The following is a 25,715-nucleotide window of genomic DNA, read 5'->3' on the forward strand; positions in this document are numbered from 1 at the left end:
CACAAACCAAAAAGCTCCACTAGGTCTCTGTGTCTGTAGTTTTGATTGGGCTTTCGTTATATAGGCATGAATGAGTAAATCATTGGCCATGTACTTGAACTCAATCTCTAGCTCTCCTTCATCCACTTTGCATTGGGCTGGCCCAAAGTTTCAACCCTTTAATCATGTGGTTGGTCTTCCTAATAGCCAAGCCCCATCCTAAGCTTCTCTCAGGTTCCATCTTAAATGACCTCTTTGGCATATTGCACACTCCTATACTCAGAGAATTCCAAGGGTTTTTGAAACTACGCCAGGAATCAGAGGCAAAGAACAGATATACAAGGGTGGACAGAAAGTAGGTTTACACTTAGGAGTAACTCAAACAGTTTATTTTTATTTTATTTTTTTTCATTTTAGTCTATTTTATTTTTTTTCAATCTTTAATTTCTTTATTGATTAAGGTATTACATATGTGACCTCATTCTCCCCATTAAACCCCCCCCCCTCATGCCCTCGCCCCCCTGTTGTCTGTGTCCATTGGTTGGGCTTATATGTATGCATACAGGTCTTTTGGTTGATCTCTCCCCTTTACCTCCACCCTCCCCTACTTTTTCCCTCTGAGGTTTGACAGTCTTATCACTGCTTCTCTGTCTCTGGATCTATCCCTTTTCATCAGCCTATGTTGTTCACTATATTCCACAAATGAGTGAGATCATGTGGTATTTATCTTTCTCTGGCTGGCTTATTTCACTTAGCATAATGCTCTCCAGTTCCATCCATGCTGTTGCAAATGGTAAGAACTCCTTCTCTTTTATCGCAGAATAGTATTCCATTGTGCACATGTACCACAGTTTTTTTTTTTGTTTTTTTTTAAAATATATTTTATTGATTTTTTACAGAGAAGAATGGAGAGAGATAGAGAGTTAGAAACATCGATGAGAGAGAAACATCGATCAGCTGCCTCCTGCACACCCCCCCACTGGGGATGTGCCCACAACCCAGGTACATGCCCTTGACCGGAATCGAACCTGGGACCCTTCAGTCCGCAGGCCGATGCTCTATCCACTGAGCCAAACCGGTTTCAGCAACCACAGTTTTTTAATCCACTCATCTCCTCATGGGCACTTAGGCTGTGAAACAGTTTATTTTAATTATTAATTAACAGTATTATTAATTATATTACTTTCCATACAAACAACTGTAAACCTACAGTAGCCCACTCCTGTATTATTTATTATACTAGAGGCCCGGTGCACAGATTCGTGCTCTGGTGTGTCCCTCGTCCTGGCCTGCGCCATCTCGCAATCTGGGACCCTTTGGGGATGTTGGACTGCCGGTTTCGGCCTGATCTCCACAGGCCAGGCCAAGGGACCCCTCCTCCCCCCCCCCCCCCCCGGGCGCATGAATCTGTGCACCAGGCCTCTATTATGCATATATGATCTTTGGTTAATCTCTTCCTGCCCTGCCCCTGCCCCCCTTCCCTCTGAGATTCATCAGTCTGTTCCATGTTTCAATGCCTGTTGGTTGAGCATCTTCCCCCTGGTGGTCAGTGTGCATAATAGCTACTGGTCAAATGGTTGGATGGTCACTTAGACTTTTATGTATATAGATCACAAGTTTACATTCTTCTGTTAATTGGATTGTATCTTGGAATCTCTCCTCAATTACTGTTGATAAGTGGATAGAAGTGGAGCTTGTTTTCTAATAGGAATTTTATTTCAGGTACACATGAAAATTGGTTTACCTACCCACTTAAAACCAGTTGAGAAAAAATATTTTTAGTTAAGGAAAATAAAAGTACTAAATAAGTCATGAGGTATCTTATAATTAAATCACTTTAAAAGTAAGAACTTATTTTGTTTAGGCAAAGCTTTATGTATTTGATTTTTTAATCTTAACTATTTTGATAGTAGCTGTCCCTTCAGCAGATATTCTGTATCTGTTTTTTGCCAGGTGCAAGGAATACAAACATGAATGAGATATAATTTCCACTCCCAAGGAATTTATAGTTTAGCAGAAAACAGACATGTACACAAATAACTTGATAGCTGTTAAAGTTGAGATATTCACAACATGTTTTGGGGAGCACAAAAGAGAGGGGCTTACTTAAAATGAACTAGGAAAATGTTTTAAGTATGCAAAGACCGGAGGGTGAAGACTACATCTTACAAATAAGCTTCTCTGGATCTGATACTGTGTTTAGATAACTGTAAATAGTCTGATCTGGGACCCAGGATATGAGGCTGGAAAGATAGGTATAGCCTCTTGTTTATATAAGATACCAAAGAGTTTGGCATTTACCCTGTAGTCAATGGGAATTTATATTTTTAAAGTAGAAGAATGATTTGTCTGAGTTTATATTGATCATGGTATGATAGATTAATTAGAGAAAGATCAGGTAGACCAATTTGGACATTTTCCCACCCAAATAGTATAGGGGCTTTAACTTAGGGATAGTGAAGACATATTCAGAAGTAAATTTACACAAGGAAGGGAAGGGGGAAAGATTTTAGAATGTCTTCAAGATACCCTTCTTGGGCAGTTGGTGATGTGAAGTGAAAAACAGGTAGGAGGTGTGCAAAAGGAGAAGGTTGGAGATAGAAAAAGGATGTGGGTTTATGCTATTTAGTGAGATAAAAGGATCTGTTGCTCAAAAGAGAAACCTGAAACTACAAGTTTTAGATGTGATTGTTGAAGTCAGGAGGAACAATGATATTTAGGGTGAATATACTGGGTTTCCTAAGGGAACTTGTAGTCAAGAGTGCCAGGTGCTACAGACATCTGTTAGATAATGACTAAAAGTAGATAGTTTGCTTTGGCAGATTACCTTTTGTGATCTTAAGAGCCATTTCCATAGTGTCAAATACTAGATTTTTGCGGGTTAAGGAATGAAAGGAAAATGAGGAAATGCAGACAATTAAAATTCTTACAGCTTTAAATTTTGTAGCAATTTTGTCTGGTTTATTATTTATTCTTTCCTTGTAGTGTCAGGGAAATAATTGCATTTTCTCAATCTGTGATTATTTCAGTGTCACATAGTTTTTCTTCTTAACCCTTTGCAGTCCAATTTTATTTTTGGAATTCAAACAGTCTGGTCCAAATTAATTGACAGGATTGAATGTTGAACCTGTTTGCGGACCTCAGCCTCGACTTTGGACCTGCTCCTAGTGCCTGGTCAGCCCCTGAAAAACAGCTCATTGTAGTCCTTTATAGTCCTCAGCCTCCGTGTTGGACCGAAAAGGGTTAAATAAAAAGCATAACTAAACATCATGCTAATTTTAATTGACCTTGGTCTTCAGTTGATATATTTTCCATACATGACTTGAAGATATATTCATTATACATTAATTGGTATCCTGTTAAAATGTCCAAAAGGCTACTTACTATACCGTGTATTACAAAATTGTCAGTTATTTTGGGACATTGTTATCCTAGAACAGAGCTCAAGGGCCACAGCTGGAACAATTTAAACAACAAAATAAATAATAAGAGTATTGGATTATAGCCTAAAGAATAATGTAAATATCCATGAGTCCATGCCAATATCAATAAATGAAAACGATTGATTAGATAAATGGAGGAACTTGTTGATTATGGACTGAATTTAGTGACCTAGTTCCAAAGAACAGAGTATGGAAAGGAAAAAAAATAGTAATTTTATAGTAAAGAAGCCTAGCACACAGCACCTTAGCCAAATACAAGGTTAACTTCATCAATAATAAATCATCATGGCAATATGTATCCTTTGTTATAATATGATTGGAAATTCTTTCCAAAAACCCATAACACCAGTCTAATCATAAGAAAACATATTTTTAAAAGGACATTATACAAAATACCTGACCAGTACTCTTTAAAAGTACCAAGGACCTGTAAAAAAAAAAAAAAAAAGATTAAGGAATTGTCACAGATTAGAGGAGATTAAGGAAGCATGACAACTAAATACGGTATGGTATCCTAAATTGGACCCTGTAACAGGAAAAGGAAATAAGTCGAAAAATTGTCTCAATGTTAATTTCATAGTTTTGACAATTGTGCTAAAATTGTGTAAGATGTTAAAATTAGGGGGAACTGGGTAAAGGAAGAGAATTCTTACCCTGTACTGTCTTTGCAAGTTTCCTGCAAATTTGAAATTATTTTAAAACCAATTTAGCTTTTTTTTAAAGAGTGGACTATCAAGGACTTTCAGTCAAGATGGAGAGTAAACACTATGCTTGCCTCCTTCTGTGGCTATATCAAATTTGCAACTAAATTATAGAATCATCTGAAGACTAGGTGACTTAGATATTGCACCTGCCTGCAGGAAAAGCTCCAGGGGCATGCAGGGAGGAACTGAATTGTCTGGCTTCAGGGTAAGGGGTGGAGGGGCAGCTCTCTCCCAGAAAGAAGTTCTGGCAGGCACCATTGTTTCTTTGTTGTGCTCTCCCACACAGCCGGCAGGTGCAGGCAGGTGCCATATCTGAGTTCATCCACTTGGTCAACACCACTCCTCCTACTCTGGTGATTCCCTGAGTCTTGCCCTAACCTGAACCTTTTCCAGCAACTATTTCTTTTTTATTTTAAATCCTAACCTGGGGATATTTTTCCATTGATTTTTAGAGAAAATGGAAGAGAGAGGGAAAGACAGAAATATTGATGTGAGAGAAACACATCGATTGGCCTAGGCAGGGGAAGACCCTGCAAACGAGGTTCGTGCCCTTGACTGGAATCAAACCTGGGACCCTTCCGTCTGTAGGCTGACACTCTTTTTACTGGCTAAGGCTTTCAGCAACCATTTCTCACAAGCACCCAGCCATTGCTCACACTATGTACTTTCTTAAAATCAAAGATTTGCAAACCCCAAACAAACTGTAGCTGACTGGTGGTGCCCTATACTGTACCTCTTGCTAAGTGACCCCTGGCAATAGTGGCACCCAGTCTTTTCAAGATGCCTCCACACCTAGCACAGTCAACTACCAAACACTGATCACTTTGTAGCTCCTACCAGGTGGCCCAGGTCAGACACAGGCCTGGAGCTGTACCAGAACTCCTCCCAAGAGGTCCAGGATCAACACACCTGGTAGCCAGCTTCACACACCAGAGCACCATTCAAATAGATCCACAAATGACACACACAAAGGGTGGACTCTGCAGGCACCAGAGCCCCACTAAAGCAAATTCTACTCTGGGGTCAGCCCCTGAAAAACAGCTCATTGTAGTCCTGTATAGTCCTCAGCCCGTCAGCCTGAAGTGCCAGCAGCAGTTAAGGCCCAACTACAGCAGGAGGGCAGACAAAACTCACACAAGTGACACCATTGGACCACTCAGCTCAGGTGACCTGGGAATATCTGCCACTGGGCCCCATAAGACACCTACTATATTTGGCCACCCTGCAAAGACTCAGTGACATAACAGATCTACCTAGTACATAGAAACAAACACAGGGAAGCAGCCAAAATGAGGAAACAAACAAAAGAACATGACAAAACTACAGAAACAGAACTAAATAAAAATGGAGGCAAGTAATATACCAGATACAGAGTTCAAAAATTTTGAACTCTGTATCTGGTATATTTTTATAAAGATGCTCCGTGAATTTAGGGGAAGAAAAGATGAACTCAGTGAGAACTTACTCAGAACTTACACAGTGATAGAAACTATAAGAAAGAACCATTCAGAAATGAAGAATACAGTAACTAAAATTAAGAATACATTAGATGGAATCAGATGGAATCAGCAGATTACAATAAGCAGAGAAATCAGCAGTTTGGAGTACAAGGTAACAAAAAATACCCAATCAGAACAGCAAAAAGGATAAAAAGTTTTTCATGAGGATAGTATAAGTGAACTGTGGACAATATTCACATCACAGTAGTATCAGAAGGAGAACGAGTGGACAAGCAATGGGGAATATATTTGAAGCAATAATGGCTGAAAACTTTCCTAACCTGGTGAAAGAAGTAGATATACAAGTCCAGGAAGTACAAAGAGACCCAAACAGGATAAAACCAAAGAGGCCCAAACCAACATCAATCATGCCAACAAGAGAATCTTAAACGAAGCATGAGAAAAGTAGTGAGTTATATACAAGAAAGCTCCAATATGACTGTCATCTGATTGCTCAACAGGAACTTTGCAGACCAGAAGGTATTTGAAATATTCTAAGTGATAAAGCAAGGATCTATAACCAAGATTCTACCCTGAAAGGCTATTATTTAGAATCCAAGGGGAGATGAAGAGCTTCTCAGACAAGAAAAAGCTAAAGGAGTTAGTATTAACTAGTATTACAAGATACTTCAGATCAAAGGACATGCATACACACACTAAAAGCAAAGGGATGGAACAAGATATTTCATGAAAATGGAAAAAAGGGGGGGTAGCAATACTTATTACAGACAAAACAGACCCCCCCCCCCCAATTATAAGAGAAAGTTCATTGAAAGGTAGTAGAAGTGAAACAAGGGTGCTATATAAACTCAAAAACAAAGCTACGGAGGTAGAAGAAGGGTTCTTGGAGCTTAGGAAAGGGAAAGAAAAAGCAAAGCAAAGGTAACTCATCAGAGAAGAAGGGAGAGGTATAGGTGAGCGGGAGTGCCCAAAATAGACTTTAATTTGATATATTTTCATTGAATTAAGAGAGGAAGGGGGACAGAGAGAGAAATGTCAATGATGAGAATCATCAGCTGCCTCCTGCATGCACCCCCACTGGGGATTGAGCCCGCAACCCAGGCATGTGCCCTTGACCAGAATCGAACCTGGGATCCTTCAGTCCACAGGCGAAAGTTCTATCCACTGAGGCAAACCAGCTAGGGCCCCAAAATAGACTTTAAAACAAAGGCTGTAATAAGAGACAAAAAAGGACATTTGCATATGTAATAACCAAGATATGTAAGTAACCTAAGCATATATTCATAGATGACTGAATAAAGATGTGGTACATACATATATGCAATGGAATATTAATTGGCCATAAAAAAAAGAATGAAATCCTGACAGTGGATAGAGCGTCGGCCTGCAGACTGAAAGGTCTCAGGTTCTATTCCGGTCAAGGGCACGTACCTTGGTTGCGGGCACATCTCCAGTAGGGTGTGTGCAGGAGGCAGCTGATTGATGTTTCTCTCTCATCAATGTTTCTAACTCTCTATCCCTTTCCCTTCCTCTCTGTAAAAAAAAAAAAAAAAAAAAAAAAATCAATAAAAATATATTTAAAAAACAAAAGAATGAAATCTTACTATTTACAACAACATGGATGGATTTATGGGGTATTATGGTAAGTGAAATAAGTCAGACAGAAAGGCAAATACCTTATGATTTCTCTTATATGTGGAATCAAAAAATGAACAATACAGATACAGAGAACGAATTCAGAAACAGAACAAATTGATGGTTGTCATTTGGTAAGTCAGGGGGGCTGGGGTGAAAAGGTGAAGGAAGTAAGAAGTACAAATTGGTAGTTACAAAATGACCATGGCGATATAAAGTGCAGCACAGACAACATAGTCAATAATAACCTTGTGTGGTGTCAGGTGGGTACTACTTACCGGGGGGATCACTTTATAAGTGTTCCAATAAAACAGACATAATTGATAAGTTATGGTGATGTAAATTTGAGGAAAAGTAAATGAAATCAGATTAGTGACATAGGAATGATAGTCCATATGTAGCCTGGAGCAAGGTATTGAACCTTTCCTCTTTTTTTATAATAGATAGGGGCTCAGACTGATTTGGGTCTAAACAAATTAAATCTCATAAAACCTTAAAAGAATAGCAGGTCTAATCATAAATGATATGTGTGTGGTGGTTAGCGTTTTTCTTAAGTTACATAGTCTTTTATACTAGCTACTAACAGTCTAAAATCAGCTTGCTGATAGTATACACTTTAAGTGGGCCCAGGTTTCTGGTTTCAACCAATCCTGATAATTCTATTTCATTAAGTATCTGTATTAGGTAGACATGAAATAGACATGAACTAGACCCAGTGAGAAAGAATTTGTAACCTGTAGTGGCAGATTCCATTCCTGATTTTTAACATTTTCAACTCATGGCTGGCTGCATATGTCAGAACCTGTAACCTGATTTCAAAAATGGGGTGAGCACTATCATGTAGTATTTTTGCTTTGACAGATTACAAATTATAGAAAAAAACAGATAGAGAGGGAAATTATTATAGGTGTTGATAACTATTTTGTCCTCCAAGAATAAATTAGTGGTAAATTTTTTTTGTTCAGAAAAAGTATAAACACTGTAAAAGCATAATAGTTGAAGCAAAGTATACCAATTTCTGTTTTCTTTTTAACTGAAGAATGTAAGCATTGATCAGAATTTTCTGATTTATAACAATTTCTCTAGCATGGTGTATAAGATACATTCATAAGTGAAGTATGAACATGTGAAGATGAAATCAGAAAATTGTAGTGGTTAGTGCAGTTTGGGGAATTTCCAGAAGAATTTCATTTCAGTTAACTGATTTGGGCCTTATGAGGAAAGCCCAATTAGAAGGAGAAAAACAAAACCAAAAACAGAAAAGAAAAAGCAATAAACTAGGAGAAAACAGACTTTTTAGCTTAAAAATCACCAGCATAAGCTCTGAATCATTTTCTCTTAATTTACATTTAATTAGTGAGTCAGGTAAAATTTTTGCTTTCAGTAAATGTATTTCCCACAATTGGAATCAGCCTTTTTTATTGTGGAACCAGTTCTTATCTCTCTCTCATCAGTCACCTTATTCAAAAGAACCTTCCAGGGCTACTATGAACTATGAAACATAGCAAAGGATTCGGAACTTGAAACAAAAAACTTTGATCAGACATTTTCAAATAGTTTGGTATTTTGCATTCATATTCTTTTACTATGGTATCCATTTTTATTGTAACCAGTTTTGATTCAGTCATTGTCTAATAAACATTACTAATAGCCTTGACTTATAAATGATAAAGGAAAAGGAATTTCTTAAAATTTTGCAACTATTTTCGTTTTGTTGAAAAATGATTTAAATATTAGAAATTTGTTTTAAATGTTATTTTACAATCAGTTTTTCTTTGAACTGATTATTGCATAGTACACTTCCAAATCTAGCATACTTACTCTGTTTTACCCAAAGATATTTCTTTCTAGCATTAGAAACATCAAAGAACCTGTTGCTCATTCAAAGCATTGAATAGTTACTTGGATCTTTAGTGTTGAACTCCCAACAGTGCATGACCAAAATTTATGCTATATTAAGTTATGAAAGTTTTAATGGATTTAAACTAAAGAAGTACACGTTTTATCCAACTGTTGCTGGTTTCATTCACTTGCTGCTGTTGGTTTTTTTGCTAATTTACATTTGCAAATTCTTCGTTTAGTTGTCTAGGATACTTCAATGAATTAGTTTGAATCTTTGTATTCCAGTGTTTTCTTTGTGATGCCTTCCCCCCATCCCCACAGATACTACTATTAGTGGAAATTTTCTCTATTTATGCAGATATCTTTGCCCATTTGACTCTATCTTTACACCCAGGCATCTATAAATATAGTATTCCTTTTTTGTAGATTTCAGTGCCTCCTGTGTAAACATCAATTAAGATGTCTTGTGGCAGATAAACTTCAGAACATCATCTTGGTTTCCACTCATTGTTGTGTATAATGCGAAGATTTCCAGATGCTTATCCCTTTAAAATCTAGTTATGTTCTTTTTTGTTTGTTTTTTTCAACTTTCTGGCATTCTTATCCATGATTTCATCTTATGGTTTTTTTTGCTATAAAAGTACCATCTTTCCCCTTTTTGTCTAATTTGACATAGAACCTATCTTAATCTTTAAAAGCTCATCCAATAGTGGCCAAATAAAATCCAAAAATCCTACTATCAATACAACTTCCAGGGCTCATTCACATTTCCAAATTTTTTTTAATTCTTAATTCCCTTTTTATTATCCCAATTGATAATATTCTCTTTGTTCAGTTTCCCTCCTTACTAGTAGTCTGCTTTTTTTTTTACATGAGGTCTCTATTTTTCTAACTGAAAAAATGATTTTAATGTAGTCAGCTTACATTTGTATTGAATTTCCATTTTATTTAGTGCTTAACCTATATTTTCTCCTTCCTTCATTTATGGGTGTAGATTTCTAAACCTATTTCTGAAGCTGTTGTCTAATGATGAGACAGTAGTGTTTCTACCTAATAGTTTTGTGAATTGAGGAATTCCCATTTATATTCTTTGTTTTCTTACAAAGTACTTAATTATTTGGTTTTACACTATATTGAAATGAGAAATGATGGGAACTCTCTAGTATCTAAAATTAAAATTATATGAGTTCTTTGTGTGTATTATCTGAGGAAGTATATGATTTTCTTGAACTGGAAACTTCTTAAACTTCGTATCCTGTGAGTAGTGGAGAGTCTTCACATATCCCTCCAGGCAGAGCTAAAATGACCACGTATGAGACATGAACAAACATTTGTCACATGATGGAGATAGCAACAAAGCAGTAACTCCCCTGAAAAATAAACTGATTTAGAAGAACCGAAGAGCCAAATAGGAAAAACAGAAAACTACTTTCTCCCCTGGTACAAGAGCTGAATAGAAAGCCAGACACCGTCAGGTTGTGACTCATTATTCCTCACATCTGGTTTTACTGATGTAATCTAGGGCATAATCCCAACCCTGGAGAAGCTATGGTGAAGAATCAGTGAATCAGAAGATTCACTTCGTATTAGCTTTTTCCAACCTTGCTGTTACCAGCCTTGGAGGTACTTATATTACTAGTAATTCTTAATTGGAGGTACTCATTTTACTAGTACCTCTTTATATTTAAAAGAAGTGCTTAATATTTTAAATTAGTTCCAGTTTCTAATTGGACATAATGTGAGAGTGCTTTAGTAATCCAACGTTCAAGTATATTTATTTGCCTGCATTTTATAGTTTAATTTGTAGCAGAGCCAAAAATCAAGCTCACCATGCCTTACTCCATTCCATGTACTTAACACTATACTACACTCAACTCTGCATTGCCTTCTGTTTTAGGTTTTGAAAAAGATATATTGGTCTCTTTTGAAATAGACATGCTTGTTCTCTTTGGGTATTACCTTGCTGTCCCCAGCCACCCAACTGCATAGTGGCACTTACAAACCAGTATACTTTTGGTAGTTTTGGAGATAATGTTTGCAGATTTCATATGATTAGGCCAGTTTTAACATGCTTTTGAACGTCTTTTTTAGGTTGCTACCTCTTGCACATAAGTTTATATCATCGTTTTCCAATCTTAAACTTGGTTACATCATTAGTTAATATTGTTTTCAGGTATCCTCATTCTCTTACTGCTAAGCAATGTTTTTAAATGAAATAAGGGTCTTAGATCTGATGATTACCAAGTCCTAGAGATTGGTGTCTCAGGGATACAACTTATTCCCTTCAAATATGGAATATTGTCAAGAAAAGTTCTGCTCTGTTGAACAGGGAATTCAGACAGACTTTTACAAATGAAAATTGAGAACCTTCCTGAATGAGATTTTATTCTAATCTCCTATTAAATCCTAAGAATAGGCTGCTGGCCTCCATTACTTTCAGGAAATGAAAAATGGCTCAGAAGCTAAGTAAGCTAAGCCATCTCTTTCTCAATTGTTTCAGTTTCTCAGGAATTGCTGTACAATGCTGCCAATAACGGTCTCCGGGGATCTGACCCCCATTCCACCTCCCACTGCCTCCTCTGCAGCTCCAGATGCCACCAAAAGAAGGAGCTTTGAAGAAAGTGCCTGTACCCTCTTTTACCCTGAGGTGGGTGAGGCCAGGCAGGGTGATTCTCAGGATATCCTGATGAGCAAAGGTATAGTTGAAGCCTTCATCAAGAATTTCTTGAAGATGACCAAGGAATTTGGGAAACATTACCAAATAGCCTAAAAACTGAAGATGGAGCTCAAGAATGCATGGCACAAATGCCACCTGAAATGTATTATTTGCTGACATACTTGACCCTAAATAAGCTCCTTGAGGACAGACTGTTACGCTGTTTTTATATCTATTCCACAACCTCTACAATGTCTGGCATAGTAACAAGCATGTAAACTATATTCAATAATATTAGTGACTGAGAGGAAAGACTTGATAGAGAGTGCTCTCCAACCCATCTTTCCTTAGCACTTAATCTAAGAGAATAGTGATAAAGAGAGTTCAATGATGTCTCAAACTTCTTGGCCACTGTTGTCTTCTGTCTGGCTGTCTCTCTGAGTAGGAAATATCTGTCCAGTATATGAATTTTCCAGTATGAATACTTAAAGTTATGTCTTCACTGATGCCTGGGCTTTTACTTCTTACGTATTTTATTGTATTTAGCTATTTGATGGAAATCTTATCTGAACCACAGTCTAGGGGTTTTTTAAATCCTTTTGTATCTATTTTTAAGATTCAATAGTAAAAAGTCTTGCTTCTTGATTAGATCTTACCTTAGTCATCACTGTGTTTCAGAAGTAGGCTATCCTATCACAACATCAGTTTTCCAGAAATCTAACTTGTTAATCTTGAATGGCAATGCATAGTCTTATATCTTACCTGAGCAATGCTAGAAGAGTCTGCTAAAAGAGTATTTACAGTAAAGAGATTGAAGCTATTATGTGATATAAACTTTTCCTCTTGGAAAAACGGAGATATTAGAAACAGCTGCATTCAGTTCTTCAGCTTGTCCTTCTTCTTCATTAAGGAGTTTGTCCTTCTTCATTAAGGAGTTAACTCTTATTTAGAGGCAGATCTTAAAAATCTCATCTTCAGTTATTTGATTTCTTGTACCTTTTGTGCCTTCAGTTATATGTAAGGCTTTTTATTTGTAACTTTCAAGTTAAAAGTGAACATTGCAGAACGCTACTAGTTTTTTGACAAACATGAAATTGACATTCCTTATGTATTCTCAACAGCTAGCTTTTTAGGTTATAAGGAATCCCATCAGGAACAAGTATATTTTATTCAGGAAAATAATCTTTCCTGAATGACTGACTTATCTCTTGAATAAGAGAAGTGTTAAACTATGCTGCATTGACCTGGTGTTTTGGTAAAAACTGAGACGTTTTGAAGGGAAATTGAGTTTCTTTATCTTCATGAGCTTTTATGTGCAGCTTTAAAGGGGGTTTATTCTATTTCATGGAGAAATTAGTCACTTCTAGAATATGCTGAAGTGGGAAAACATAGAATATGAAAATTACCTCTAGATGAATATGTGTATTTTAGGTCTGACTCTTTAATTTTTATCTCTGATTCTAGTAAATGAAACAATCAGGTTGCATTGTAAGTTTTGTTTGTCAGTTTATATGGTGAATTGGAATTAATAATCAGGAACAGATTTGATTAGGATATTGTTAGTGGTTTTTATCAATAAACATCTCAATTATATGTTTCAAAGTAGTAATACATAAAAACTGAATTATTCAGTTCATTCTTCCACTAAAACTAGTTTTCCCTCTATTAATCTAACAGAAGAAATTGTGTATATGAAACCTGTGACATTCTTTTGGCAGCATCTAGTGTGGTTTGTCCTCTGCTTATTGTCCTGTTACTGTCAGCTCAAAAATCATATTACAGGGAATGACAGTGGCAACAACTAAAATGTTACATTGCTAACAAAATATGGTTTAACATTTTTATACTTGAATTTTCCTATGGTTTCTATCTTTTCCTGTCTCTCCAGGTTCCCAAACAACCTCAGATAAGTCTTCCCAGCGACCATCAGAGAGTATGAACTGTAGCCCTACCCGGAAGAGGTCTTCATCTGAAAGTACTTCTTCAACAGGCAAGTGCTGTTTCTTTAACCAGACTTTAAAGATAATTTCTCATCTGTTACTTGTGAATAGACTTAAAATATAATATTGTATATTTATAAAAATTATAATTTATATTGACTTATAATATAATATTGTATTAAAACAAAGTTGCTCTGGAGTCAGTAACAATGTACATTGAAACAATATAATAGTCTTCCCCTTTTACTCCTTTGTGTCCAGCTAAACATAGAGTAGTCCTCCCTTATCCATGGAGGAACTGTTCCAAGAACCCCATTGGATGCCTAAAATCACAGATAATACTGAATCATATGTTTTCTGTTAATGTCTTCCACCCACAAATTTAATTCCTTTTCCATTTTAACTGAGTAATTATCACCCCCATGGCCATAACTTTCAGTTTGAGATGTGACAGCAAAACTGGCATGAATTTCTTTTTCCTTCTTTACAATTTCTTAGATAGAAAATTAATTGTTACTGCCAGCATCACTACTCTTGTGATTTAGGGCTGTTATTAATTTTAAAAATAAGGCTAATTGGACACAAGCACTAACTATACTGATACAGTAGTGTCCTATGTTTTCAGATTGATGTTTATTTTACACACACACACACACACACACACACACACACACACGAGGCCCGATGCACGAAATTCATGCAAGGAGCTCGGCCCTCACAGCCCTGGTTGCCTTGGCCTTCACAGCCCTGGCCTCGTCTGGAAGGTCGTCCGGAAGATCGTTCTGCTGTTCGGCCTAATTAGCATAGTAGCTCTTTATTATGTAGGATTTTATTGATTTCAGGGAGGAAGGGAGAGAGAGAGAGAGAGAGAGAGAGAGAGAGAGAGAGAGAGAGAGAGAGAAATATCAATGATGAGAGAGAATCATTGATCAGCTGCCTCCTGCATGCCCCACACAGGGGATTGAGTCCACAACCCGGGCATGTGCCCTCTCCAGGAATTGAACTGTGACCTCCTGGTTTATAGGTCGACACTCAACCATTGAGCCATACCAGCTGGGCATCTCATCATTGATGTTTCCATCTCCCTCTTCCTTTCCCTTCCTCTATCTGAAATCAAGAAAAACATAAGTTGCATATAAGCATAACCAATGGACATAAGACACGGGGTGATAGGGGAGGCTAGGGGACTGTCTAGGGCGGGGGGATAAAATGGATACATATGTAATACCCTTTGTAATACTTTAAGCAATAAAAAAAAAAAAGAGAATAAAGACATTGATCAGATTGAGAAGAGAAAAAAAGAAAAAGAAAAACATAAGTATATTTTAAAATATGACATTCACAAATCTCTGAGATATACAAAAAAATTTATAAGGTTGTAAGAAGAATATTAATATTTATTTCTAACCTCAAAATTAGTAATGTTTATGTATTTATAATTAGTAATATTTATGTATTTTTTATATTTTTTTATTGATTTCAAAGAGGAAGGGAGAGGGAGGGAGAGAGAGAAACACCAATGATGAGAGAAAATTCTTTTAGGAGTTTTATGGTGTCAGGTCTTACACTTATGTCTTTAATCTCTTTTAAGTTTATTATGAAACGTGTATGAAACTAGCCTGGTTTCTTTATACATTTTTTACATGTACCTGTTTAGTTTTTCCAACACCATTTATTGAAGAGACTATCTTTACCCATTGTATAGTCTTGCCTCTTTTGTCATAGATTAATTCACTATATAGGTGTGGGTTTATAGTCTGGTCTCTCTATTCTTTTCCATTGGCCTATTTGTCTGTAGTTATGCCAGTCCATGCTGTTTTAAGTATAGAAAGAACTTTTTTCTTAAGATTGCTTTGGCTAGTCTGGTCTTTTGTGGTTCCAATATAGATTTTTGAAGTATTTATTATAGTTCTGTGAAAAATGCCTTTCATATTTTAGTAGGGATTGTACTGAATCTGTAGAATCTTTGGGTAATATGGAAATTTTAATGATGTTAATTCTTCCCTATCCATGCATTTGTAATTGTATTTTCCATGTATTTGTATCTTCTTCAGTTTCTTCACTGTACAGACTTTTATGTCCTTTGTTAAATTTATATACAAGTATTTTTTTATGCAATTGTAAATGGGATTATTTCTTTTCTTTCTTGCTCTTTCTTTCTTTCTATTAATTTCAGAGAGAGGAAGGGAGAGGGAGATAGTAACATCAATGATGAGAGAGAATCATTGATTGGCTGTCTTCTGCACTCCCCCTACTGGGGATTGAGCTGCAACCCAGCTATGTGCCCTGACTGGGAATTGAACCCAGGACCTCCTGGATCGTGGGTCAATGCTCAGCCACTGAGCCATACCAGTTGCGCAGGGATTTTGTTTGTTTGTTTGTTTGTTTTGAGAGAGTAGAAGAGGGGGAGGGAGCAGTGAGAAGGAGAGAGAAAAACATAAATTTCTTGTTCCACTTATTTATGCAGTCATTGGTTGATTCTTGTATGTGCCCTGCCCTGGAATCTGAATCACAACTTGGTGTATTAGGATGATACTCACCAGCTGACCTACCCAGCCAGACCTGTACAGATTTTTTAAATTATAATTTTAAAGCTTTACTTAAGAAGAGAGTTTTACTTCTATTCCTTTGCATTTAAGACATTGTCAGAAAAGGCATCGAACTAGCAATATTACCTACTAGAGGCCCGGTGCACGAAATTCATGCACGGTGTGTGTGTGTGTGTGTGTGTGTGTGTGTGTGTGTGTGTGTCCCTCAGCCCAGCCTGCACCCTCTCCAATCTGAGACATTCCTCTCACAATCCAGGACTGCTGGCTCCCAACTGCTCACCTTCCTGCCCGCCTAATTGCCCCTAACCGCTTCTGCCTGCCAGCCTGGTCACCCCTAACCACTCCCTGCCAGCCTGATTGGCACCTAACTGCTCCCCTGCTGGCCTGATGGACGCCTAACTGCTCTCCCCTGCTGGCCCAGTCACCCCTAACTTCCCTCCCTTGCCAGCCTGGTTGCCCCTAACTGCCCTCGCCTGCAGGAATGGTCCCTCCCAACTGCCCTCCCATGCTGACCTGATCACCCACAACTGGCCTCCCCTCTGGCCATCTTGTGACGGCCATCTTTGACTACATGGGGGTGGCCATCTTGTGTGTTTGGAGTGACGGTCAATTTGCATATTACCTCTTTATTATATAGGATATTTAAAATTTAGGTCTTTATCCAAGATCCAAGATTGCTTTAACTGACAAGTCCTTTAATTAGACCTTCATTTTTGAAATTAACTCATTTCTTTCTGCTCTTCATCTCAGAGAATGAGAATTCTTGTTTTTTTTAATCCACATATTATTAAGGAAATATGAGTCAATTTTGAATTTATTATGGTTACTGAAATGTTCCCTATTCATGAAAGTATACTGTCAACTTGCTTATGAAAGACAAATGCATATGATATTATGATGTTTAATCTTGCTGTGAAAAATAGAGCAGTATTTCTTATCTTTTGTCCTATGTAAAAAGTTATTTAAATAGCTAGCTGTGTTCAGTTTTTATCTGTGTGATTTGTCATCTTATTTAGTGAATGGAGTTCCCTCTCGAAGTCCAAGATTGGTTTCTTCTGGGGATGACTCTGTGGATAGTCTGTTGCAGCGGATGGTACAACATGAGGACCAAGAGCCCCTGGAGAAAAATATTGATGCTGAGGTTGCATCTGCCTCTGTGCCACCTTCCTGTAGTCCAGGCCATAGCCACAGCAAGGAGCGAACCATGGGAAAACCAGATGGCCTTCTAGTGCCTGCAGTCCCCAGTGACTCCTGCAGTAATAACATCTCACTCCTTTCTGAAAAGTTGCCAAGCAGCTGTTCCCCTCATCATATTAAGAGAAGTATAGTGGAAGCTATGCAGCGCCAAGCTCGGAAAATGTGCAATTATGATAAAATCTTGGCCACAAAGAAAAACCTGGACCATGTCAATAAAATTTTAAAAGCCAAAAAACTTCAAAGACAAGCCAGGACAGGAAATAACTTTGTGAAACGCAGACCAGGTCGACCTCGGAAATGTCCCCTCCAGGCTGTGGTATCAATGCAAGCATTCCAGGCTACTCAGTTTGTTAGCCCAGAATTGAATGAAGATGAGGAAGGAACAGCACTACACCTTGGCCCTGATACAGTTACAGATGTCATTGAAGCTGTTGTTCAGAGTATAAACCTGAATTCAGAACATAAGAAGGGATTGAAGAGGAAAAGTTGGTTTTTGGAAGAACAGGCCAAGAAAAAGCAAAGGCCATTCCTAGAACAAGAAGAACAAGAGAACACTAAATGGTAATTCCTTGCTTATTAACATTTTTATTTGAGTAGAGAAAACTAGCTTTTATACAAATGTAACATACCTATGCAGATGCATAATTCAGTTAATCTTAAAACCTTTTATTGTATACTAGAGGCCCAGTGCACGAAATTCTTGCACTGGTAGGGTCCCTAGAGGCTCCCGGCCAGGGCCTTCCCTCCCTTCCCCCAGCCAGCCCTGCCCCCTGGTTGAACTCCCGGATAACTCCTGGTTGAGGGGACAATTTGCATACTACACTTTTATTATATAGGAAGACCTGTTCTTCTCTGTTCTATTTTAAAGTGTTCTTATTCATGGCTGTCCAAAATTATAAATGATTAAAAAGCAAAGGGGATGTAATAATCTGATTCAAGCCCCTCACTTTACAGATGAGGAAATCAAGGCCTAGAGAGATTATATATTTTATCCAGTATATAGCTATGTAAGTGGGATCATTTTTACCCTCACACTATTTTACCTTTATTCTAAATTTTCCATCCTATCATCAAATACGTTTTCCTGCATATTAGATTTATTTTCTTCATAGTTTCCTTTTTATATTTTTACTTTTTTCTTAAAGGTGTAGAGTAGAAAGTACAAAATTACCAAAAAAACCAAATCATTTAGTCCTTTTGTTACATATCCAACCATTTATTTCCCTGAAGGTTTTATTTTTTTAAAAAATACATTTTTAGTGATTTCAGAGAGGAAGGGAGAGGGAGAGAGAGCTAGAAACATCAATGATGACAGAGAATCATTGATCAGCTATCTCCTGCACACCCCACATCAGGAATTGAGCTGCAACCTAGACTTGGAGCCTGCAACCCAGGCATGTACCCTAACTGGGAATTGAACCGTGAACTCTAGGTTCATAGATCGACACTCAAACATTGAGCCACATCGGCAAGGTGGTTTATTCAATATTTTAAAATTAATTAGTACAATATTCACCATTTGCAAATGGCTTTAGCTTTTCCAAATATGTCATGCTTAAGCCCTAGCTGATTTGGCTCAGTGGATATTGTGTAGGCCTGTGGACTGAAGGGTCCTGAGTTGGATTCCAGTCAAGGGCACATGCCCAGGTTGTGGACTCAATCCCCAGTAGGGGGTGTGCAGGAGCCAGCCAATTACTGCTTCTCTCTCATCATTGATGTTTCTATCTCTCTCTCTGCCTTCCTCTCTGAAATTAATAAAATATATTTTTTTTAAAAAAAAAAAGAATAATAAAATGAAATAAATAAATACATCATGCTCAGTATCACATTACAATCCTGTTCACAATTAGAGAAATACAAATTGAAAATCTTAGACACAAAATAAAGAAAAGAAAAAAAATTAAATAAATATCCCCTGACCGAAGGGTCCCAGGTTCGATTCCGGTCAAGGGCATGTACCTTGGTTGCGGGCACATCCCCAGTAGGGGGTTTGCAGGAGGCAGCTGATGGATGTTTCTCTCTCATCGATGTTTCTAACTCTCTATCCCTCTCCCTTCCTCTCTGTAAAAAATCAATAAAATAAATTTTTTAAAAAAATTTAAATAAATAAATAAAATGCTAGACACACTTTAAGTCTTTAACATATATTGTCAAATTACTCTCTTCAAAGCCACATCTGTTTATACTTTTACTAACATTACATAGTAATTGTTGTATACTGTTTACGCTTATCTACCCTGAAAATTACCAATTTTTTAAAATCTATCAATCTGCTATAGATGAAATACACTTCCTACTTGTTATTTATTTATGTTTCTTACCTATTTTTTCTATTTTTAAGTGCTCATACAGTTAGAATATTAACTCTTCATGCTTGTTCTTTGACATTCAGTTTTTTTTATTTTTTTTCTTTCCATCCATCAACCAACAGTTACAGTTTCTCGCCTTTTCTCTGTCGTCTGTCTTGGTGAATCCTGTTTGTCATGCATTTCTCATATCTCTATGCATACATCTATAAAATAATACTCCTGTTTTTTCTAGAGAATGTGTGGGATTTAAATGTTTTTCATGAGTAATACATGCTTGTAAACAAATCAGTGAAACTAGAAATTTACTCATTCAAAAGTTAAAATCCCTTTTTCACATGATCTCATTCCTCCCAAGCCTGTTCTTCACATGGGTAAAAGTGTTAAACAGTATATTGTGTATCCTTTAATACCTTTTCTTATACATTTATAAATGTGTGCATGTGCAAAGCTGTTCAAGCCCCTCACTTCACAGATGAGGAAATCAAGGCTCAGAGCGATTGTTTTATGTAATTGGTAGCATAGTATACTAATTTTCTTTTTTTTATAAAATGTATACTTTTTTTTTATATATATTTTATTGATTTTTTACAGAGAGAAAGGGAGAGAGACAGAGAGTTAGAAACATCAATGAGAGAGAAACATCGATCAGCTGCCTCCCGCACATCTCCCACTGGGGATGTGCCCGCAACCCAGGTACATGCCCTTGACCAGAATCGAACCTGGGACCCCCCCAGTCCGCAGGCTGACGCTCCATCCACTGAACCAAACCGGCTTCGACAGATTTTTTAACAACATTTTTTCTTTATGTATCTTGGAGATCTTGTCACTAGTCCATATGAATTACCCTATTCCATGCTAAGAAAAATATCATTTATTTAATTGTTTTCCTGCAATAGATTAGATTATATATTACTTTTTTACATGTAGTACCTTAAATCAGTTGAAACTTACTTTCATATAAGGTATGAATTAATGTTATATTTGTGGCCAATCTTTTTTTGTTTTGTTTTTAATTCTTTATTGTTTAAAGGATTACATATAGTATTACATATGTCTCCTTTTCCCCCCATTGACCTCTCCCCAGCTCTCCCCCCTCACTCCTCTAGTGTCTGTGTTCAAGGTTGCAGATTTGTAAGTGTGGCTATATTTACGTTGTAGGTAATTATATTTACATTCCTGGTAGATTTTTTAAAAAATATATCTTTATTGATTTAGAGAGGAAGGGAGAAGGAGAGAGAGATAGAAACATCAATGATGGGAGAGAATCATTGATTGGCTGCCTCCTGCATGTCTCCCACTGGGGATCGAGCCCACAAGCCAGGCATGTGCCCTTGACTGGAATCGAACCCAGGACCCTTCAGTCCTCAGACCGACACTCTATCCACTGAGCCAAACCAGCTAGGCCCCCAGTGGATTTTAATAAAGTGTTTATTGTTTTGTTTGTTTTTTGGAAAGGCAAAAGGAAGATTTAATTTTAAAAGACTTAATGTTTTCAAATTTTTAATTTATTTTTATTGATTTCAGAGAGGAAGAGAGAGGGCGAGATAGAAACATCAATGATGAGGGAGAATCAGTGATCAGCTGCTTCTGCACACCCCCACTGGGGATCAAGCCCACAACCCAGGCATGTGCCCTGACTGGGAATCGAACTGTGTCCTCTTGGTTCATGGGTCGATGCTCAACCAGTAAGCCATACCGGCTAGGCAAGAGTTCTACCACACTTAAAAGAAAAATATTCAAGTCTGATTAGTGCACTTTAGACAATATTAGGGAAGTAAAAAGGATATACAGAAAGTATGTAAATGTAATCAGTTTTCTGGTTCTTTTATTCATTGATTGATTTTAGGGAGAGAGAGAGAGAAACTTTTGATTTGTTCCACTTATTTTTGTACCACTGGTCTTATATGTGCACTGACCAGAAATCAAACCCGCAACCTTGGTATATCAGGTCAATGCTCTAACCACCTGAGCTACTCAGCCAGGGCAAGTCATCAGTTCTAAAACATTTTTATAGAGACACATGTAGATATAAAATGGATGACTATATAGAACATTGCTACCACTCCATGTTCCTTTCAGTCATAAACTGCTTCCTTACCAGTAGCTATAATCAGTCTCCTGACTTTTAAGGTAACCACATCTTTACCTTTTTTTATACCATTTAGGTATGTAACTATAGATAGTATAATTTAGTTTATCCTTCCTGAATGTCATTGAAATGGAATTTGCAAGGCATATGCTTTTGTGTCTCACCTTTTTTTGCTCTACATATACATGTTAAACCATCTTTGTTGCTGCATGTTGCTGTAGTTACCTTTGTTTTGTTACTATGTAGTAATCCATTGTTTGTATATAATACTAGAGGACTGATGCATGAAATATTTGCAAGGGGCTCGGCCCTCGCAGTCACGCAGCCTCAGCTTTGTCTGGAAGGTCGTTCAGCTGTCCGGTCTAATTAGCATATTACACTTATATTATAGACTAGAGACCCAGTGCATGAATTCGTGCACCTTGAAAGGAACTGTGGGCCGTGAGGCTGCAGTAGGCACAGGGGCAGTCTCGGCCCATCCTCCATGCCTCTGCCCAGCCCCTCCCGCCGCAGCCCCCAGCCCCCTGTCTGCTGGCAGCCCCACTCCCACTGCTCGCACCCGCTGATGGCATGAAACGATTGGGGTGCGAGCGGCAGCTGCTGCCCCAATCGCTGCTCAGGAACTGGGGGAGATGGAGAAGCCCTCGGGTGATCGGGGCTGGCACCAGGCACCAGCAGCAGGTTCGAGTGGTGGCTCTGGTGCTGGCTGCGGGTGCAAGCGGGACTAGCACTGGCAGCAGGGGCGAGTGCCAGGTGGGATCGTGGTGCATGGGAGCAAAGAATTTTCAGTAACCGCCAGAGGCTCGCCCCGATGACAGTGACCAGTGACCCCATGGTCTGGCGCCCCCGCTCACCTGCTCCACCATCCCGCCACAACCAAGGTCCATCATGTTTTGAATTCCCCCTCCCCCCCCCCCATGGTGGTCAGCGCACGTCATAGTGACAGGATGTTTGGTTGTTCTAGTTGTTCCGCCATTCTGTCTTTTTGCATATTAGCCTTTTATTATATAGGAAGATAGTTTTCCATTTTACTGTTGGGTTATTTCCAGATTGAGGCTATTATCTAAAACTGCTGCTCTTAATATTACGCTAATGTCCACTTTTGGATTTGGGCACTAATTTCTCCGAGGTATATACTTAGGGATGGAATTAACTGAATAAAGTGATGGATTTGTCCCAGGACTTAATTTCAAGATATGGTATATTAAGATAGTATGGAACTGAGTGGGTAAGAGAAACAAATCCATTCATGTATGCAAGCTTGCTATATGACAGAGTTGACACATGGGGAAAAAAAACAATATTCAATACATGTGTCCCAGAAGCTGGTATTGTGTAAGAATGGAAATAAAATAAGATTTTTGTCTTAGATCAACTAAAGGACTTGTATGCATGCATATAAGCATAACCAATGGACATAAGACACTGGGTGATAGGGGAGGCTAGGGGACTGTCTAGGGCGGGGGGATAAAATGGATACATATGTAATACCCTTTGTAATACTTTAAGCAATAAAAAAAAAAAAAGATTTTTGTCTTAAATGAAATTAGAAAAATTCCCAATTGATTAAATACATAAATATAAAAGCAAAACAAACTTTTAAAGGCTAGTATGGAAGAAGAAAAACTTCATGACCTTGTTCTCAGAAAGGATTTCATAAACAGGATATCAAAAGCAATAACAGTAACCATACAGGTAAAAATTGATAAACTGGATTATATTATAACTAAGAATTTCTGTTCATCAAATAGCATGACAAACATATAAAGACTTGCTACAAACTGGGAGAGGAAATTTATAACACATGTAATGTATACCTCTTTTGTATCCAGAATATATACCAAAAAAAATAGTTACAAATCAACACTATATAATCTAGTAATTTCCTTTTAGATAATAAAAAAAACTCTTGCACAACAGGCACCAGAAAACACTTTTTGAAAATGTAGTAGCAAGATTGGTTATAATGTATAATAAAATAGAAATATCACAGATTAACAGAAAAGGAAATAGTATATTCTTTTTTACACAGTTGGAATGTGATATGATAGTAAAAATTCATGAATTACAGATGCAATAATTGCAGATGAGTCTTGGAAACATAATATTAAATGAAAGAAACAAATCCCTAAAAATGACACAGTAGTTAATACTATTTTTATTTTTAAAAACAAAATAAAGGTATTATATTGTTGTAGATAAATACATCATAAACCATCTATTAAAATGCCATACCTCTTCCTCTTTCTCTTCTTTCCTGAAAAATGTCTTAAAGCCATTAGGTAGATGGCCTTATTGGGGTATGGCAAGGTGACCCTGAGCTGAGTTTTGGAGCCTTAATGGGGTGAGGGAGTTGGGTGGGTTAGTGCCTGGCGGGGAAAGAGTATCAATCCAGGCCCTAATGTCAGAGCCTGAGTAGGATGAAAAGGGTGCTGTTGTTTGCTTGTTTTTTAAACGGATGCTCTTATTAATGAGTGCCTACTTTGGAGTGTCAGGGACCAGCAAGGTTAGGAAGGTGTTTATCCCAGACCTCAGTATAAAATTTTAAAATTGTATGAGTGGGCATTTGTTTTTCTTATAAGCCCCCAAGGTGATTCTGATGTATATGTTCTATAGGTGGCACTTGGAAAAAACATAGCCATTAATGAATTTATATATGTAGGAGATAAGCAGAAAGCATTTTTTTTTTTAATTGCAGGAGAAAGAAACATAAATAAGGCACAGAAGTAGAAATGAATTGGGTCAGAACAGAAAAAAAATTATTAAGTAAATAAATAGTAAATAGATTCTGTGATCAAGTAAGTTATGTAAGACTTGTTCAATATGCAGAAATCAATTCATGCAATCCAGTACATCAGTAGGCTAACAAATAAAAATCTTATGATCCTACCAATAAATGCAAAAAATGAATTTCACAAAGATATGATAAAAACTCTGAGTAATCCAGGAATAGAAAGAAACTACCTCAACTTAATAAAGACCATCTATAAAACCTCATGGCTAACAAACGCAGTGGTAAAATACTGAAAGCTTCTCCCTAACATCAGGGATGAAGAAAGGTTGCCACTTTTGCCACTTCAGATCAACACAGTATGAAATTCCTAACCAGAGCAATTAGATAAGAAAAAGAAGTAAAAGGCATCTAAATTTTGAAGGAAAAAGTAAAATTAGGTCTGTTCCTAGAGGCCATGTCTTTTTTTATTTTTGTAATCTTCACCCAAGGATATGGTTTTTATTTTCTTTTTTATTTTATTTCATTTCATTATTTATTTTATTTTATTTTCTAGTGGCCCAGTGCAGGGGATTCATGCACATTGAAAAGAAATTAATTAGAAGAATTATTTTAATATCGCTATTCACCCTTTCTATATAATAGAAGTGTCGAAGATGAAAGAAAATTAGTAAAATGAATATGAAAATTATATATGAATTGATTAGTAAATAAACAACAAAGATATGATATAAAAACAATATGATATAAAAGCAACAAAAACATGATATAAAAACAATGACTGATAAATTGATTAAACTTATTCTAATACCTCCCTGTAACCACATTAAGAATAAAAACACTTTGAGAGTGCTTGATTAATTTCCCTTGTGATGAAGTATTTGCAACTTTAACTTTAATGTCACAAGCTCTTCAAACTCAAGAGAAAGCAACATATAACTGACCATGTCTGAAAACGGGTTCAAGTATGAATATTCTTACTCTGTCTAGAGTTTGTCCTTGTGATTTATTAACAGTCATCGCAAATGCTGGCATCACGGGAAACTGTCTTTGAATTAATTTAAATGGGAGGCCGGTGTCAGACGGGGGACAAATCAATTCTTGGAATCAGAACTTCTCCTTCCACAGATACTGTTAATACTTCAGCTTCAAGAAACACACAGGTGCAATTGGCACCAGCG

The 25,715-nt window shown here is 37.2% G+C and overlaps 1 protein-coding gene across 1 annotated transcript in view; it reads left to right on the top strand.

The window, feature by feature from the left end:
• The window catches only part of ASH1L (ASH1 like histone lysine methyltransferase), a 120,854-nt gene that overhangs the window by 35,238 nt on the left and 59,901 nt on the right, over nt 1-25,715 (top strand). Inside the window, 2 exon segments of the mRNA XM_059675176.1 lie at nt 13,608-13,787; nt 17,225-17,966. Coding sequence (XP_059531159.1) covers nt 13,608-13,787; nt 17,225-17,966 — 922 coding nt within the window.

The sequence above is a fragment of the Myotis daubentonii genome, chromosome 18 (genome assembly GCF_963259705.1).
Source record: "Myotis daubentonii chromosome 18, mMyoDau2.1, whole genome shotgun sequence".
Taxonomy (NCBI): Eukaryota; Metazoa; Chordata; class Mammalia; order Chiroptera; family Vespertilionidae; genus Myotis; species Myotis daubentonii.